This window comes from Phragmites australis, chromosome 22 (assembly GCF_958298935.1).
Source record: "Phragmites australis chromosome 22, lpPhrAust1.1, whole genome shotgun sequence".
In the NCBI taxonomy this organism is placed as follows: Eukaryota; Viridiplantae; Streptophyta; class Magnoliopsida; order Poales; family Poaceae; genus Phragmites; species Phragmites australis.
In genome coordinates this window covers 8501280-8518247 of record NC_084942.1, presented here as the reverse complement: position 1 = coordinate 8518247, position 16968 = coordinate 8501280, and the positions used below count along the sequence as shown (strand labels likewise).

At 41.5% G+C, this 16968-nt stretch overlaps 1 protein-coding gene and 1 long non-coding RNA gene across 2 annotated transcripts; both read left to right on the top strand.

Moving 5' to 3' along the window:
• Positions 1 to 1141: 1141 nt before the first annotated feature.
• On the top strand, positions 1142 to 14067 carry LOC133905071 (uncharacterized). The gene is made up of 7 exons (XM_062346776.1): positions 1142 to 1416; positions 2631 to 2903; positions 3030 to 3135; positions 4076 to 4199; positions 4297 to 5043; positions 5600 to 7568; positions 12866 to 14067. Exons 2-7 carry the CDS (start codon positions 2720 to 2722, stop codon positions 13279 to 13281), a joined length of 3546 nt encoding a protein of 1181 aa, XP_062202760.1. The 5' UTR covers positions 1142 to 1416; positions 2631 to 2719; the 3' UTR covers positions 13282 to 14067.
• A 1144-nt stretch (positions 14068 to 15211) lies between these two features.
• Positions 15212 to 15779, top strand: LOC133905262 (uncharacterized). The gene is made up of 2 exons (XR_009907598.1): positions 15212 to 15254; positions 15461 to 15779. It is a non-coding gene; the product is annotated as an uncharacterized LOC133905262 (long non-coding RNA).
• Positions 15780 to 16968: the final 1189 nt, after the last annotated feature.

Sequence of the window (16968 nt, the reverse complement as noted above, 5' to 3'; positions counted from 1 at the left end):
TTCAATACAACATTTTTTTATTTCTCGCAAAGATAAGGAGATGAAGAAACCGCCATTGCATAATCCCAAGATCCCCCAAAAGAACTGAATCGCCAATGCCAAATGTTTCTATTGAAGTAAGGCAATTGAATCCCCTTGTTATTAATATCAGATCCACGCCACAAACAGTGTTTGTCAAAGGGTAGCTATATTGCACATATGTGATAGGAACCCTTCTTATCGTGGTCATCTGCTAACAGAAAAAGTTTTATATCGCCCATATGGTTTGGACCACAAGATAACAAATTAGTTCGGATTAAATCATTGTAGTATGTAGAGTAGTAGAGGTGGGAGCTGTGGAAGGAATTATACGAGAGGTAAAAATGATATTCGGCCTAAGTTTCTATGCAGGGTTTTAGGAATTTTTCTATGAATTCTTCCGCATTTCGCAAAAAATGATAATTATAGCTTGTCATTTAGGTCTTCTTTTTAGAAAAAGGAACCAAAGCCCACAGGAAGTCAGCTTTGTTTGAGCTCTCCTACAAGTTTTTCCTTTCTGTCAAATTATAAAATCTGTTGATGTGTAAACTCAGGCTATTTTAGGCAATTCATTGGGCCTATTGTCTGTTCCTAGCTAACAACTTATTTTTTGCTCACCACCCTAGTACTGGCCCACCAAAGGTCTTCTGCCTCCCGCGGCTGGTATTGCTCCACCCTGTGCCCGCCTCCTCCACTTGACCTTCCTCCCTCCCCTAAAAGCTCTTCTAAACCCAGCGATAAAGGAAGCCCCTCTAACGTTCACATGACCGCTTAAAAACTTTCGAGTTTTTAGATGCTTTAACTTAGAAAGCGTGATCTCTTCTTACTCTTACGTGACCAAGAGTTCAACATAGACAACTATAGTGATGTTGTTGCAAAATCCAACATAATTGAAACTTTGAGAACATTGGACATATGATAGAGATGCTACGTGAAAGAGCTGATGATTCGGCACAGTGAGACTAAGATTTCTATAAACATTGATATGTAAGAATATGTGCTATTTTTTTCTCAGATAGCGACGTGTTCGAATTGTTTTATCTGAATCTACTACCAAACTCCCGTAAAATTCTTGGGTTCCAAACTATACCTAAATCCGTTGGTTTATAAATTGCAACGGAAAATCCATCCTTTTCGAGCAAAAAAACAACGCAGAAAATCTGGTGACGCAACCGACCGGCGAAGCGTGCTGCGGCAGAGTGACACTCGCCCACTCCCAGTCCCAGAGCAGCGCAGGCGGGCACAGCGCCGCCGTTCCCTCCCACTCTCCGCCGGATCCTCCGCGCGCCGCTCCTCACTCCTCTCTCGCCACCCACAGCGACAGCGCCGCTCCTCTTTCCGTGCATCGAGTGGAGCGAAGAGATCCATCCGGAAGCGGATTGGTTTCTTCTTGAGCTGGTGAGTAATCTTAACTTGTTTGGATGGATTTCATCGTTGTAAGGGTTGGTTCCTCCTCTCCATTTCAGTTCGCTGTGGATTTGTGTGCCCCGTAGTGTTATCCTACTAATCCATTCCATCCATCCACCCATGGGTAGATTAGGTCCTTCTCTTTCATCTCCATGGCGCAAGATCGACATTAGCTGATACAATGGGACTTCGTGGAACCCAATTTGCAGTTCATTTTCGTGGGGGTTCAGTACTCGAGCTCAATTTTGGGGGGTTTATGGTCGGTCAAGTTTACTCGTGTGATTGCCTAATTGGTAGGGGCATTTTTTTGGGGGGAAGAGGTAAGATTGCTCGAATTTTGCTGCTCTTCGTTTGGAGTTTGAAGAACTCGTTGTTCGTTGGTGTCACTATTGCTCCTCCATTTTGGTTTTGAATACAGCGCGGTAAAACTAGAAGCGAGTGCTTGAATTTGGTGTCCAAGTGCTGTAGAGCAAGACTGGAAGCTTTACGCTCGAATGTAGTTCAATCGAGTGTAATTCTAAGTTTTTACGGGCACATTTCTTGTTCACAAGGTGCCGCTTGGGGGAATAAGTTATTAGATTGATTATGGCATGTTGTTTTGTTTTAAGGGTTTCTTGAATTGTGTATGTTTGATATGCTTTGTCTGGTTAGTAGATTATTTCGCTCCATTGATCTGCTAGACGCAGCTTGTGATGTTATGGATTGCGAAATAGTGAACTTCAATGCGAGCTTTTCTGATGGTGTTGTGTTGGTTTGGCTTGCTATCCGGCTTATTTTGGGGGAGGTGCCACTGGGTTGGCTCTTTTCTCCCGATTGGGTGGATCTTTTTATCCAGAATGTGATGGATTGGGCAGTTTGGGCTTTGGAGTGCAACAAGAATGGGCAACTGCAAGTTTTAGGGTTCTTTTTGGGGCCTTTTTGATTGGTTCATCCTGTTTGCTTGCTTTCTAGGAAGCTAGTAACTATGTTAGCTCTGTAGGTGTAATTGAGTGGATAATTTCGTGTGGTGGTGCGATGGATTGGTTACTTTGGGCAATGCATGGTTCACAACTCACGAGTTCTTTTATTACGTTCATTTATTTCCCTTCATTTGTAGTGTGTCAGAAACTCTTTATATCTTTCACAGTGATACATGGCAAATGCCTTCTGAGTTTTGGTGCATTTTTTGTTTGTCTAGTTCTTACTGACAAAAGCCTATGTTGCAGGTATTTTAAATGGATTATGGTCTCAATCCAATATCTCAGAAAGAAGGAGCATAGCACCATTCCCTTTGAGAGACGAATAGTCTATAAAGATGCCGCCCTCACCATCACCTAGGAGATCTCCGAAAGAGATTTTCCACAAGAGGGGACACAGTTTTGGGAGCATTCTGCCTGCTAAATCAAAGGATGACGAACTCACGTTGTTCACTGATATGCAGAAACATGAGAGGGATAACTTCTTACTTGAACCAGCAGAGGATTTTGATGAATCGATCTGTAATGCTCGTAAATATAGTCCTTTTTACCTGCCTATAGTTTTGTATCATTGTACTTCCCTGTGTCAACTTTGTGATATGATTGATATTAACGGTTAGTTCTTTATTTCTGAACCCTGTGTATCAGCAAAGTTGAGCTATTTTCGGGATTTAAAGCTTGGTGTCAACATTGCTGCACAAGGAGAAAACCGTGATTTGCTTAATGTTGATGGTGACAGAAACGATTATGATTGGTATGTACACATGGTAGCATATGTTTCTTTGTTTTGCTCCATACTTAATACACATGTTGCTTTGTTTTGTTTCAACAAATATAGTTCCTTTTAGATGTTTCAATGAATATAGTTCATGGAGCTTTGTCGTGGATGTCAATTTCTCTTGCTTAACATGTATTGCAGATACCTGTCTTTGGTATGTTTATTAGAGATTGATTCTTACCATCTGATGTTTAGTAGGTAAGCAGTGAGTTACAAACTGCTCAGTCTTTTGGTTAATTGTGTGGTGTGGCTTAGGTAGTTCAGCAGATGAGATATCCTCATCATCGGTCCTCTGACATCAAATATGTTTGCTCTTAACCTTACGCAATATGAGAGCAAAAGTCTAGGATATGAGAGTGGATGAGGTGCAAGGTCGGGGTCCTGGCCCTTGCTGTCATCCTGGAGCTGTGAACCTGTGGCGTGGAAAGGAGAGCGCCCCCTTCCTTGCCACAGGAGAGAGACAGGGACTGGGGGGGGGGGGGGTGTTCCTTGACAATTCCTTCTTTCCCTTTATTGACGATTCCTCCCCATTGTATAGAGAGGAAGTTGCCTCACAATGATATGTTAATGCATAGAAAGTAATAAAATCATACAGTCAAGACTCTCCTTAGTTGATGGGCAAGAAACTAGCCATGCAGCAGCTTAGGTTGTGCTGCCCCTAGGTGGAGCTCGTTGGGTGTGCCCAATCGACACCAGCCGTACTACAGCTGAACTGAAGACCCACCAAAACAGCGGGGTGATTTTTGTTATTCATCACTAAGCATTCTGTTAAGATTTTGGACTTTCAATTAAATTGGTGCATTGCTCAATCTTCTTTCAATTAAATTATCCATTTATGTGTCGGATGTAAACCATTACATGTCTACCATCTAACTACTCACTTCACAGGTCTACCATCTAACTATTCACTTCACAGGCTGTTGACTCCTCCAGAGACCCCACTTTTTCATTCATTGGATGATGAGGAAGACCAGTGCATCGGTATGGCTCAAAGGGGCAGGGTGCAGATTAAACCAATATCAATTTCGAGGTCATCTACAGTGAGTGCTTATCTCATGACAGGTTCCTGGTATTCTTAATATTCAGTTGATAATACCTACCTATCAAGTGTGAATATTCTTTTCTGATTTTACACAGATGGAAAATACTCGAAGGTCTAACAGAAGCAGTGCAAGCCCAAGTAGGCTTAGTCCATCACCACGCTCATGTAGCAGTCCTGTGTTGACAAGGACAAGATCATCGAATTCATCTTCTCGATGTAGCCCACCACTTGCCCTGCAACCAGCCACACCATCGCGAAGGTCTTCAACTCCTCCAGCTTCTAAGACATTAACACCTCCACGAAGGTCACCAAGTCCTGCTTCAAGGAGGATGAGTACTGGTTCAAGTGGCACGACGCTTAATGGAAGAAGGGGAGCTTCACCAGTTAAATCCAATCAGAGGTCATCTTCACCAAAACATCACGGTTGGCAGTCAAGTGACCCTGGTTTCTCTTTTGACGCACCTCCGAACCTCCGCACATCTCTGTCTGATCGTCCTACCCGTTCAAGGGGTGGATCCCCTCCATCTTTCAGTGGATTGGACATGGGTTGGAGAGGCAGGAGGCAATCAATGTCTCCTACTCCGTCAAGAAGAGCCAGTTCATCCCATAGCAATGACCGAGATTGTTTCAGCTCGTACAGCAAAGCCTCCGCAACATCTTCTGCTGAAGATGATCTGGATGCCATGCAGTCTGTACCAATTAGCTACTCCAGTAGCCCAGCTGTAAGAAAGAACTTGGCAATGATGAAAACCAGAACTATTGCATCATCAAAGAAGGCATCCAAGAGTTTCTCCCCTAGTTCTGCTCCAAAGCGGTCCTTTGATTCTGCAGTTTGGTTGATGGTAAGCATTGTTCTGTTTTTTTGTATGATGATATTATATAAGTTCTTGCATTACATGGTAGCACCCCCCTTGCATCTATTTGGTAATTCGTTTTGTAAACTTGAACAACATTGCTTACCTCACAGTTTTTTTGTGTGTAATTTTGTAACTGATTTTGGCCAGCTGATGTGGTTTTCTACTGAATATACTTGTCCTTTATATATTTTTCACCTTAGAAACTATTTTGTCATTGCCTTTGTTTGACATGCTCCCTTAAAAAATAGAGAGGATTCCTACTTTGCTGGTATGTTGTGGGCCAAAGCTGTCTTTGTTCATTGTGTTGCTGGCTTCATATGACCTTGTACTTTTACATGATTACATATAGCAAATTGTTCTGTAATCATTTCATTGTTCAATATAGCTTCTCTTGTGGAACTATACTTGTTAGGCACTTAGACTGATGTATAGGTGCAGTTGATCTGCTTTTAATGCAAGTGGGTGTACTTCTTTCTCTTGTTTCATGCCTTATTTTTGGATTGTCTGCAAGATACAAAAAATTGTTATACTCCATTTCTAGGATCATCGCAAAGCTCCTCAGGATATGTTCAGGCCACTTCTATCAAGTGTCCCTTCCACCACATTTGGTGTCGGCAAAGGAAATGACGCGCACCGGCCTATGTTGTCGCACAATTCCTCACTCACAACAAGCAGTAATGCAAGCTCTGAGCTTGGTGCCACTTTTGGCCCTTGTATGGACAATGGCCAAGAACGGCGTGATGTAGTTGGTGAATGTGAAGCGACAACTAGTTCCGTAATTCATGAGGACATATTTATGTTTGATAAATTGGATGAGCTGAATGAAGGACCCAATTTCCATCGGTGTACTTTAGCAACAACTCAAAGTGGCCCAGAATCACCAAGCACGGTAAAATATGCAGAAAGCACCAGACATGACCTTGACATGGAAAGACGCAGAACAGCTCAGACTTCATGCAATGTTGCAAGTATTTCTGAGGTCGAACATGGTAAAATGGCCAGATGCACTAGGTGTGGGAAGTTATTCGATGCAATGAATGTGGATGGAGAAGTTGATTACTGTGAAGAATGTGCTTTAATAGATGAGATTTCTTTTTTGGACCCTAAGATACAGACTTTGGAAGAAACACATCGACAAGATCACAAAACTACAAACTCCAAACCTTTCTTTACATCAGAAGCTCCTCATATAAGCCCAGATTGCAGTGAAGATATTAATGAGGCGTCTCTTGACAGTCAGCTGGTGAATGATGAACCTCAAGCTGATTGTCTGCAAAGGTGTACTCTATCTCAGTCAACAGTGGACACCACTGAGGAAATGCTGTTGGGGCATCATGTGGAGAATCTTGCTGAAAATTTAAGGCCACATGATACTGGTGACTCTTCACTAGGAAATATCACTGACATTTCATCCCATCAATATAGTGGAAGTGATTCTCAACAAACAGAACCAACATCTGTAATTAAGTGTGCCATTTTAAGAGACCATACTGGCGACCGACACAATGAAATGACCCAATGCCTGCCAGATTCAATCTGTGAAAGCATTGAATTTGTTTCTGATACACGTACCATTGATAATTATCATAAACTGGGATCAGTTGGGCATCCAAATCTTAAGGCTGAAAATATTGAGGGTGCTGGGATTTCAGTACTCTTATTGCAGAAGTCAAGCAGCAACAAATGGCCTGTTGTAGAAGGGAGACCCTTAGCTGCTACAAACATTCTCTGTTCGGAACCCTATTATACAAGGGATAATGTCAGTATGCTGAAGCGAACAATTGGAAGGGACAGCTCATCAGCTGCTTCTTCCATTGATCAAGGGTCATCAAGGCAACCAGATGTACATTCAGAGCGCCTTAAAAGTAATTGGTATGACTTTGAGAAGACTCAGATTAGTAGTTCCATGAGTTGTCAAAGCATTGCATCTATGTCTAATATGTCAATTAGCAATTCTTCAGTTTCACTTTGTCCTCGGAGTGATGCAATTGTAGATACTGGCTTCCTAACTGACAATTCAGAAAGTAGTGCTTCAAGAACAATGATTTGTACTGAAGAACTTGATGGATCTTGTAAGTATACTCTCTCAAGCGCTATAGAGTGCTGGTCTGCTGCCCAGGCTATTGTTAATGATGATAGTGAATCATTTGGAGATGCAGTTATTCAGAACGAAAGTACAGGTGGGATGGCTCACAAAGATAACTTAAGTGCCAACTTGTGTTCATCAGATACCGAAATGCGTAGTAATATCCCACTGTCTTTGGCTACTGATGAAAGTTGCACACAAAAAACTGAAGAAGCTACATCTGCTGTCACTCAGTGCTATTCAGTTGGCACTCCAGAACATCCAAGCAACGAGTGTGGCATTGATAATTATCAAATGCAGTATGAAGCAGTTCTGGCTTCTAATGAGGTAAATGGGTTGGATGATTGTTGTGTGTCTATCATCTCTGAGGAGGATGTGTTGGTTTCTGCAACAGTGGCTAACACAATGGAGCTTCCTGGTGATGGTATGCATTCATGACTTGCTAATTTTCATATTCACTTATCTGCTTGAAAAAGTTCTGGTTTTCTCAAATTCATGTTTTCAGTACTCTACTTGTAACTGATGCACATTCGCCAGCATTTTCAATATCATAATTTAACCTTATTTGACAATCATATTTTCAGTGATACTAAGGATCTTTTGCTAGATACGTTAGAACATTGTTGAGAAAATCATTTTCTTTTACAAGACAACGAAAAAACTTACCTCTGCTAATGTACAAGTGATTTTATTTACGTCTCAAGGTCTTTAAGACAGGAACTGTTAGTTTCAATAATAAACTATTATAGTTCAGGGAAAAGAATATGATACTGAGAAAACAGTTTTAACGGAAAACCTAGTGATCAGGGTTGAGAAAATACCGGCAGCAACGGTCCGTGTAACTCAGGTTTTCAGCCAAACTGGTGGGTACTAGTTAAATTTGGTACCCACCCTAGGTCAAACTTACAAATCCTGGAAAAAAAGTTTTGGGAGTACGAATTCAGTTTGGAAACTATTGTACGGAAGTCGACCAGTTTTGGGATCCAGAAACTCGCTGGTTTCAAGGCTAAAAGCAGAATCAGTCTGCTTCTGGTTTTAACCCCCAAAACAGTTTCGTAAACTCTGCTAGTATTATTATTTGTATGTGGCAAACCTAGATATTTTTGTATATGTGGAGATGAAAATTCAAACAGTTTACTGCATGGATTCTGGAAACCGCGGTTGAAAAATAAAGTATTCGTACATAGGAATATAGAATACTAGCTAGCTGTTGGCTTAATTATATCGATTGCCCAGTGCCGTATTCTATCATGACCAAATTTAGAGTTCACACTGGAGCGGAGAAGAAAGGGTTGCAAGCGGTCGATTAGGATGGCAAGGCAGATGCAATCTGCCATCCATGCAAGGGATTGGAAGGCTAAACCTGAGAGCAGCTTTATAGAAATAATTGCATTTAATGGGTACCATTTGTATAAGAATATAGGATAACCTGGGAAATTTACAAGAAAGTGGGGAATTTTGGGTCCAATGGGAACGATAATTTCATTTTCCTTACTGGACTAGATAACTCATAATTTCTCTATGAAAAGTATGACTGTTTAAGCTCATGTAAATCTATGCATCAGACCAAATACCTCCTTTGGTGAAGATCGCCAATGCCAAGAAAGTAATTTCTTTATGAGTATATAGTGGTGCATTTACTATGTACTAGTAGAATGGCCCGTGCAATTGCGCGTTGTCACACCGGTTTTAAGATCAAATTGAATGTAGCTATATGTATGCCATGATCAAGTTACATACATATAGTGACGTTATAAGTGAATAGCAGAAACAATATCCTTTACTTAAACGTACCTTCGTTCTTACAAAAAGGGACCAATGATGCAGCGGAACTAAGCGTAGTCTTCAATCTTCCGGGCGACATCACAGGCAATCGACGGAGAACACACCCTAGAATGCACTATCTTCTGTGAAGTCTTCAAAATATTCCTCGATTGAGCAACATTGTTTGGGTATAGCAAGTGTGAGTATATGGAATACTCAGCAAGTGTGAGAAAGTATAACATGAGGCCAATATCAAAAATGTCTTAACTCAGGGGTTTGTTTGCAAAAATACCATTTTAGTAGTAAAGCAATTATAAAAGCAACATATTTACTATGTGAAAGATCTTTTAAAACTTGAGCCAAGGTTCCAATCATCTTGCTCCTCATCTGAGGTTCCGTCCACCTCTATCCAAAACCTAAGGTTGAATCACAGTTCCCACCACTGTGATCCACCTGAACCAACCAAAGGCCATCCTGGAAACACCCGACTAATCATCTGAGGAGTCCATGCTGCTCATGACCGTGAGCATGACTGATATATCAGTTTTTACACTGCAGATGTCGTACACTTTACCCACAAGACGTGTCCTTCTTCTTGCCCGTGTCGATCAAACACTTACACACTTTCGAGATGTGCAGCTAGAATTCCACTGCAAAGCCTTTTCAACGCCTCTCTTAGCACATGTTGACCCGCTGAGGTTTCACCATCATACATAAGTGTACACCCTTCACCCCAGAAACCCTCTTGCTTCTTGCGGTTTCAGAAAGTACACCCTTCCATCCCCGTACCACCAAATGATCTTCACCATGCTGAGAGGATAGCGAATTACTCAGCTAGGCCCATCCCATATTAGATTTGTGGTTGTACTATTTTCATAGGTGGTCACTCCACGAATCGGTACTTAATCATGGTCTGGGCAAGACCGCCATCATCCAACACAGGGAGATTACCAATATCCGACAAAGTCAACATTCTTGCCTGGAACACATCCACAGGCCAACCATCAAGCCAAACTTGCCCAGACCCTACTTTCCAAGTTTAAGCATTTACCAAAGTTATCATCATGATTCACATTATTAAACAAAAACATCATTTGCCTAAGTTACCCATGAGTAAGAAACACTAAGCATAATCTACCCATAGCACTATAACCAAAAACTACGACTATAAAGAATATTGGTGAAAACTATTAAACTCTAACCATGGGATATCATATTTGAGCAGCATGCAAGTTGTAAAACAAATCTTTATAAAAATAGATGCAAGATGTTCAAGGACACTTGCCTTCTCCGAGGTGTTGCGCGAAATCACTGAAGTCTTGATCGATGTTGTCGAACGTTTCCGGGACAAACTTATCTACACGCGAATAAAACAACAAACACTAAGAACAAAGTTAACACAATAAACAAACTCTAAGGCTGGCTAGGGCATGATTTTAGGAAGATTTGCGCATAAGGACCACCTAAATAGGAGCAACGATGTGAAAATTACGGCTAAATGAATTTTAAACAACTAAAAACTATTTTTTTGGAATTAAACCTAATTTTTAAAAGGCCTAAAACATTTATTTAAATTTTTCTAGAATTATTTTATAGCATAAACTGAATAAAACATTTTTATACAATTTATTTGCATTTTTCTAGAATAAAACTAATTTTTATATGCAACAAAACATATTAAAATCATTTATTTTATCAAATAAAACATTTTTAAATACTATCATAATTAATATATATTTTCTAAACCATTTTCAAAATTAAAACATTTATTCTAGCATTTTGTAATAAGTTTTACACTAGAAAAACATTAAATAACATTTACAGAAATAAAAACAGAACTAAAAACATTTATATAAAGTATTTTCTATTTTTTGGAATTTTTATAATGAAAAAAACTAATTTTCGGAATATTCGGATTATCGCGAATTATTTGCTAACCGGAAATTTGATTTACTGCGCAACACTGACGTCATCGGCTGACTGGGTTGCTGACTCGACAAGAGAGCACTGACTGGACCTGCCATGTCGGACAAAATGATGACGTGACCGCACACGTGGCACGTTGACTAGGATCGCTGATGTGGCAAAGCTGACAGGGCACTTCATTAAAACAGAGCCACGCGATCAAGAACGAACGGCCGAGATCGTCTAACATGAAGGGGTATCTCTGATCTAATCCTAACCGGCTATTCAAGATCTGACGTTGGGAAGACGGGCTACCTCAAGACTGGTGAACGCGACAATGGCGGCGAGCTCGGGGTGGCAGAACTTGTCAGAGAAGAAGTGGAGATAACGTCGCAGGCTCGGAAGACACCGGCGAACGGCGGAGGAGGTCGGGCTGATGACGGCGAACTCGTTTGATGACTCGCTGCGCGTCGGGGAAGTTCGAGGAGGCTCGGTGATGGCGGGCTTCTTCGGTGGAGGTCTGGCGATGACGAGGGCTCAGTTGCGGCGTCGAATCTCGACGGCAAGTGGTCGTGGACGTCGAGGTGAGGTCGGTTCACACAGGCGAAGGCTCGGACAACGTCGAGGCGGGTTGGAGCGGCATGGCGACGACGGCGGGGTGTAGCGGAGCTACGGTGGCGTCGCGAGGTCGCTCTGGTGGCGCAAAAATGACAGGAATTGGGGTGTTGGACGCGGTGGGGTGCAAAGAAGCTCGGCTAAGGGTTTGATTTGGGTTTTATAGAGGGGAAAGGCGGATTGAATCGGTCAATTGGGGTCTTAATGCGGCGACGAGAAATCTGGCGTTGGTTTCCTTTCATCCTTGCGGTTTCCTTCGCGAATTTGATCGACAACTTTACTGAGCGGTCGTCGGTTTCCATCCAAGGCTTCAATCGGCAATGAATTGCTTTGATTGCTCGCGGGGTCGACAGGAATTGATGCGGCTGCCGGCGGATTCGGTTGGATAAAGGATTGGGAGGAGGTAGGGGATGGTTATGATGAGTGGGCCCGGTTGGCAGCAGCGAGAGAAAGGGGAAATTGGGCTGTCACACGCGTGATAAATTTTTTATCGTTTAAAACCTTTTTATCACACCCACGTAAAAATCAGAGTGACTTGATCGCAATATCCTTATTTGATGAATTGCAAAAGTTCTTGTTATATTTTTTGTAAAAAAAACTATCGAACCTTTAGGTTTCTGACACTTTTAGAATGTCAAAGCTAATAACATTTGCTATACGTTGGAGCCAATTAGTTGCTATACATTGAACCCGGCTGGCCTAGATGGAATGATTGTGGGGTGGATTCTGGCAGGATGGGTTACATTGGATGGGTTGGGGGGGGGGGGGAGGGGACTAGATGGAAAGTTAATGGGTTGGGGGGAGGGGGATTAGATGGAAAGTTAATTACGCTAATTGAGGAATTAATTGATTGGTATGGTGTAATCTGTGGGGTGGATCCAATCACTGTATCCAATCAGCATAAATTATGGGGGGAACACAAGCAAGATCTGGACTATTCGTCAAATACGAAGATCAAAAGTTCCAGCCAAACTTGTGCTTTTTATGTTAGTATAGATATAGATATAGATGTAATGTAGTCTGAAGGAACATGTACAATCTAACAAACGCACTTGAGGCTTCAATCTAACTGGCAACGGATAGATGTATCATGGACACAAGCTTCAATCATCATGCATACTTAGTGTTAGATTTAGGGGACAGGAATATAATTTACAACTGCATATTTATCCATATTAGGTTTAGATAATATACATTGTACAAGGGAGAGATGGGCCACATGGGCTGAGGTAGCATCTACACTGCACATGTGCTTAACATTTTTAGTATTGATTGTTTAATGCATTCTGTTGTGCTTAATGTCTAGCGACTGAAGTAAATTATGCATTTTGGTTATGCTTCAAGTCCAGCACATTTTCCATTTGAATTTGATTAAGCACATTTGATGTCTACATCAATGAATATAACAATTAACAGTAATTTATGTCTGACCTGTAGAAGAATCACCGGTTTCAGTTGAGGGATCAAGCGAACAAACTCAGAGATGCTTCACCTTAGAAGAGGCTACTGATACAATTCTCTTATGTAGCTCAATTGTTCATGACATTGCATATAGGGCTGCAACAATTGGACTGGAGCGTGAGCAAGAATCGGAACTTGCTTCTGCTCCTCGCCCAACAGTTACCATGGTAGGAAAATTCATTCCGAAGGGGGATAGTTCACTGAAGCTGCCCCACAGACGAATGCCAAGACACAGGAAAAGATCAGAAGGTGGAACCATCACAGAAACTGCTGAGATGGAAGTAGTTGCTAAAGATCCTGTACCTGTGCGTCCTGTTCCTGAAATTTCAAGGACATCTGATAGCATGAAGCCTCCAAAGCTCGAATCAAAGTGCAACTGTGCAATTATGTAGAGTTGCACATCAATCCGATGTGCCAAGGACACTTATGATCTATGTTGAATCCATGGTTGCTAGTTGTTTTTGCCGCAGAAATGAACCTGCACCCACCTGCTTCAGTCAGCATTGACAACCAATGAGTTCGGAACAGGTTTCTGCTACAAATTTTTCTGGTGGCGGTGAATTTGATCTTTTTTTTTGGGGGGGGGGGGGGGGGGAGGTGCTCAATTTCTTCTGTAAATTCTTGGTTCTCCTTTTTGGTCTCCGTGTTTATTCCATGAAGTTTTGCTTGTCATGTCATCCGGTTTTAGTTTGTGCAGAGTGTGCAATTTCAGTTCCTCGCAAAGGGAGGGTGTGAAATTCCTACTTCAGATGTTTGTGTTAATGTGTGTATTCTTTCACAACGAATGCGAACGTGCCTTGTTATGGTGTCGCACATTTGTGGAGTGCACCCGACATGTCTGCATACCTGACAGGGGGTGCAGTGCAAGTGTAGGTTTTGACTCAATGGCAATACATTGTATCTATACATAGGAAGTTGTAAATGTATATTGGTTTATCTTCACGGTGTTGGCCAGAAGAAAAGAAATAAGGGAATTGTGTTGTTAAGCAGATACCATTTCATGACTGAGTGATTGCAATTGATTGTTTGAGTGCAACTTCAGGACCAGCGTCGAGAGTGCCCCAAACGGTGCATCCCCTTGTAATTCCTCTTCCTGCAGGAATTCTGTGTATTGTGGCCCTGTTTGGGATGGCTCCGAAGTCTTGTATGTCGTCTCCATGTATCTTACATGCTATAAAGCTTCCTTATTGAAAAAATAAATAAATCTTACATGCTGACCCTCAACGGACCAATTAAAAAGAATATCCTGTCAGGTTTTTCGTCGTCCAGGTCAGCATGTAAGTAGAAATTTTGTAAGCCCTTTATTAATATAGGATTACTCCAGTTTCCGAAATGGCTGGTTTGCCAACTAGGGTTTTTTTTTTTCTTTGTGCTGGCCGAACGCTACCTGTCAACGGAATAACAAATAAGGAGAACTAAACTTTTGGGGCTTGTGACACGAGGTTGCCTACCATGCCATCTGTAAGTGGCATACCGATTCTCTTCTTAGTTTTATAGAATAATTCTGTGAATTGCTATTTTTAGATCTATTATATTATAGATTGAGAGTATTGTTCATGTTTGATTCCAAGAATTTAGTGTGGTTTTCCCGTCTTGAATCAATAATGTGCAGCAATTAGCAGCAGAGAGGGAGTAGAAATTAACTAAGAAATATATATTTTTTGGGTAGTTGATATCCAAGAGACTGTCACTATAAGTTGGCTTTTTCACAGTCGTGACTGTCCTAAATAGGCCCCAAAATGGCCCCATTTTGGGTTTCCTCTTGTCCAATTACCAAATCTTGACCCACTACATTGCTTTGATAAATTTGGCAATGGAGTCAGCACAACTACTCACCTAATTTACACGCTCCAATAACTATTCATATCGTTACATCTTTTGAACACATTGAGTGAATTACATTATAACTCATCAAATAAAGAAACAACAATTACAGACCATGAGCAACGCAAGTGCAAAAAATGAAATCGCATTCATGCCATCCACCACGCATGATTTTATTTTTAATACAACTTTTAATGTTTTTGCTAGTAACCTGGCACACTGATCGTCCTGGTACACGATATAGCCATACTCCACGAAACATCATTTTGCCTTATCATAAACCTTTTATTATAGCTTTTGCCCTTTTTTTCTCTCATATTTATATTTTTTTCCCTTGAGCAGACAGGATGAGGGATATACAGGTCCAATCAAATAAGGTAAAATCTAGAATAAAATGAAATGGGACAAATCCTGGAAAAATTTATGACAGCCCCTATGTATAATGTTTTGACGTTATAATGTTCAACTCGCATGTAGATCGAGGAAATTGATTTTTTTGCCACGGATTGGAGGCATGGAGTACCCAGATGCTCCTCTTGCGGTAAGTAACCCTGGCTTGACTGGACCGGAGGCTTGATTGTTGTGATTGTGAGCTATCTATTACGGATTCAGTTAATTGCGCACTGCGATGCTCGTTGTGCACTGAAGTTTAACGGCATGAGCAGAGTATGGGATAGGATCTGTCAGTGATTGTGTAAAACTTTGCCTTGGTTCTCACTCAATTGCTGTTTTTGTTTCTGATTTCAGGTCACAAGGTGCTTGGAGAAGACTTTTCTCAGTCCGCTGTGACAGCTTCACCTCCAACCAAAAAGAGTACTCCAAGGAAGCTCAGTCCAAAGAAGAAGAGGACCTGAGCACTGTTATTTAAGCACTGTTAAGTGCCAATCAGTGTCATTTGTGAGAGGCAAGCAGGGTTATGTGTCATGTCAGTACCATTTGTGAACCTCCATGGTCAGCGTCTTTGAGATGTTATTGTCTTGTTAGTGTCATTTGTGAACTCCTGTTGTACTTTTGTCATGTTTTACCATGTTGCTGCATGAATGGATGAACAGTGAACATTGGCTCCTATTTCTTTATAATGTGTTAACATTTTGCATTATCTGGCGATTTGACATGAACTGATAGCTGTTCATTTACAATAAGCTGATAAATGTTGTCAGAATTCAGTGATAGCTGTTGTCACTTGGCAAGCCTGCAACTGAAGAAACAAATTATGACATCCAATAACTGCCATTGAAATCATGTGAAACAACACCAACCGAAAAGTGCATAGACATGTCCAGACAAATGTATTTGGTTAGATTTGCATGGAAGTACAAGAATGACAACAGAAGGAATGCTGAATTTGAAGTTGCCACACAGTGTTTCATACAAAGAAACAAGGTGAACAAAACATACTATACGTTCAGAGACAGAGCAATATTATCAGTACCGATTATACAGGTCACACAAGCAGAAACATGGATAGTGGTCAAAGTGTCAAACAAATAGCATAGTACTGTAGGATGTTAAGGAAAACCTTGACAATTTCGTGTTATATATATTTTGGTTTGGTAACATGCAAGAACAATATAACACAATTTTACATCAAAACAATGGCTACAAGGCAAGATTTTCAGTGGGTTTTCCTAAATGTCAGAAATCCTCGGTGTCTGGTTCCTCTCTGATACTTGATGGTTTTGAGTGATGTTCCTTTTCTCTTTCTGATGGTTTTGAGTGATACTACTCTCTGTGAGGAAGGCTAAAGGATATATCAGCAAATCCCAATTCATCACTTCCAAATGATTAACAGTCCACATTGATAGGGCTGAATGGCAAATCAACGAAAACAATATGGAGAGTGACAAATAAGCGAGATGGCCAAAAGGGCCCTTTAGGTCAGGCGGGCTACGGCCCTGCCCGATTGGCCCGGCTACTGTAACGGGTCGTGCCTTGCCGGCCCACGTGCCACCCCCTCGGCCCACGGCACGGCCCATCATCTATCGTGCCGGGCCGGGCTAGCCCGGGCACAATTGCGGCCCGGCGGCATGGTTGGCCCGACGGCATGGCTGCGCACGGGCGGACCGGTGGGCACGGAGGAGCCATGGCTGGCCCGTCGGACGGATGGGCACGGCCGGTTCGGCAGCACTCCGAAAATAGAAATAAAATTAGTAGCTACAAAATTCCAAAAAATAAAAAAATATAAAACATAAATAAAATAAGTTTTATTGATTAGTTGTCTCGTTAAAAACCTTTCTACAAGAAGGAAACAAGAG

Excerpts from the sequence above, each read along its gene's own strand:
- LOC133905071 (XM_062346776.1), top strand. The coding sequence starts at position 2,720 with ATGCCGCCCTCACCATCACCTAGGAGATCTCCGAAAGAGATTTTCCAC. Across the intron at positions 2,904-3,029 it reads GGATTTTGATGAATCGATCT|CAAAGTTGAGCTATTTTCGG; the intron begins GTAATGCTCGTA and ends CCTGTGTATCAG. Across the intron at positions 4,200-4,296 it reads CAATTTCGAGGTCATCTACA|ATGGAAAATACTCGAAGGTC; the intron begins GTGAGTGCTTAT and ends GATTTTACACAG.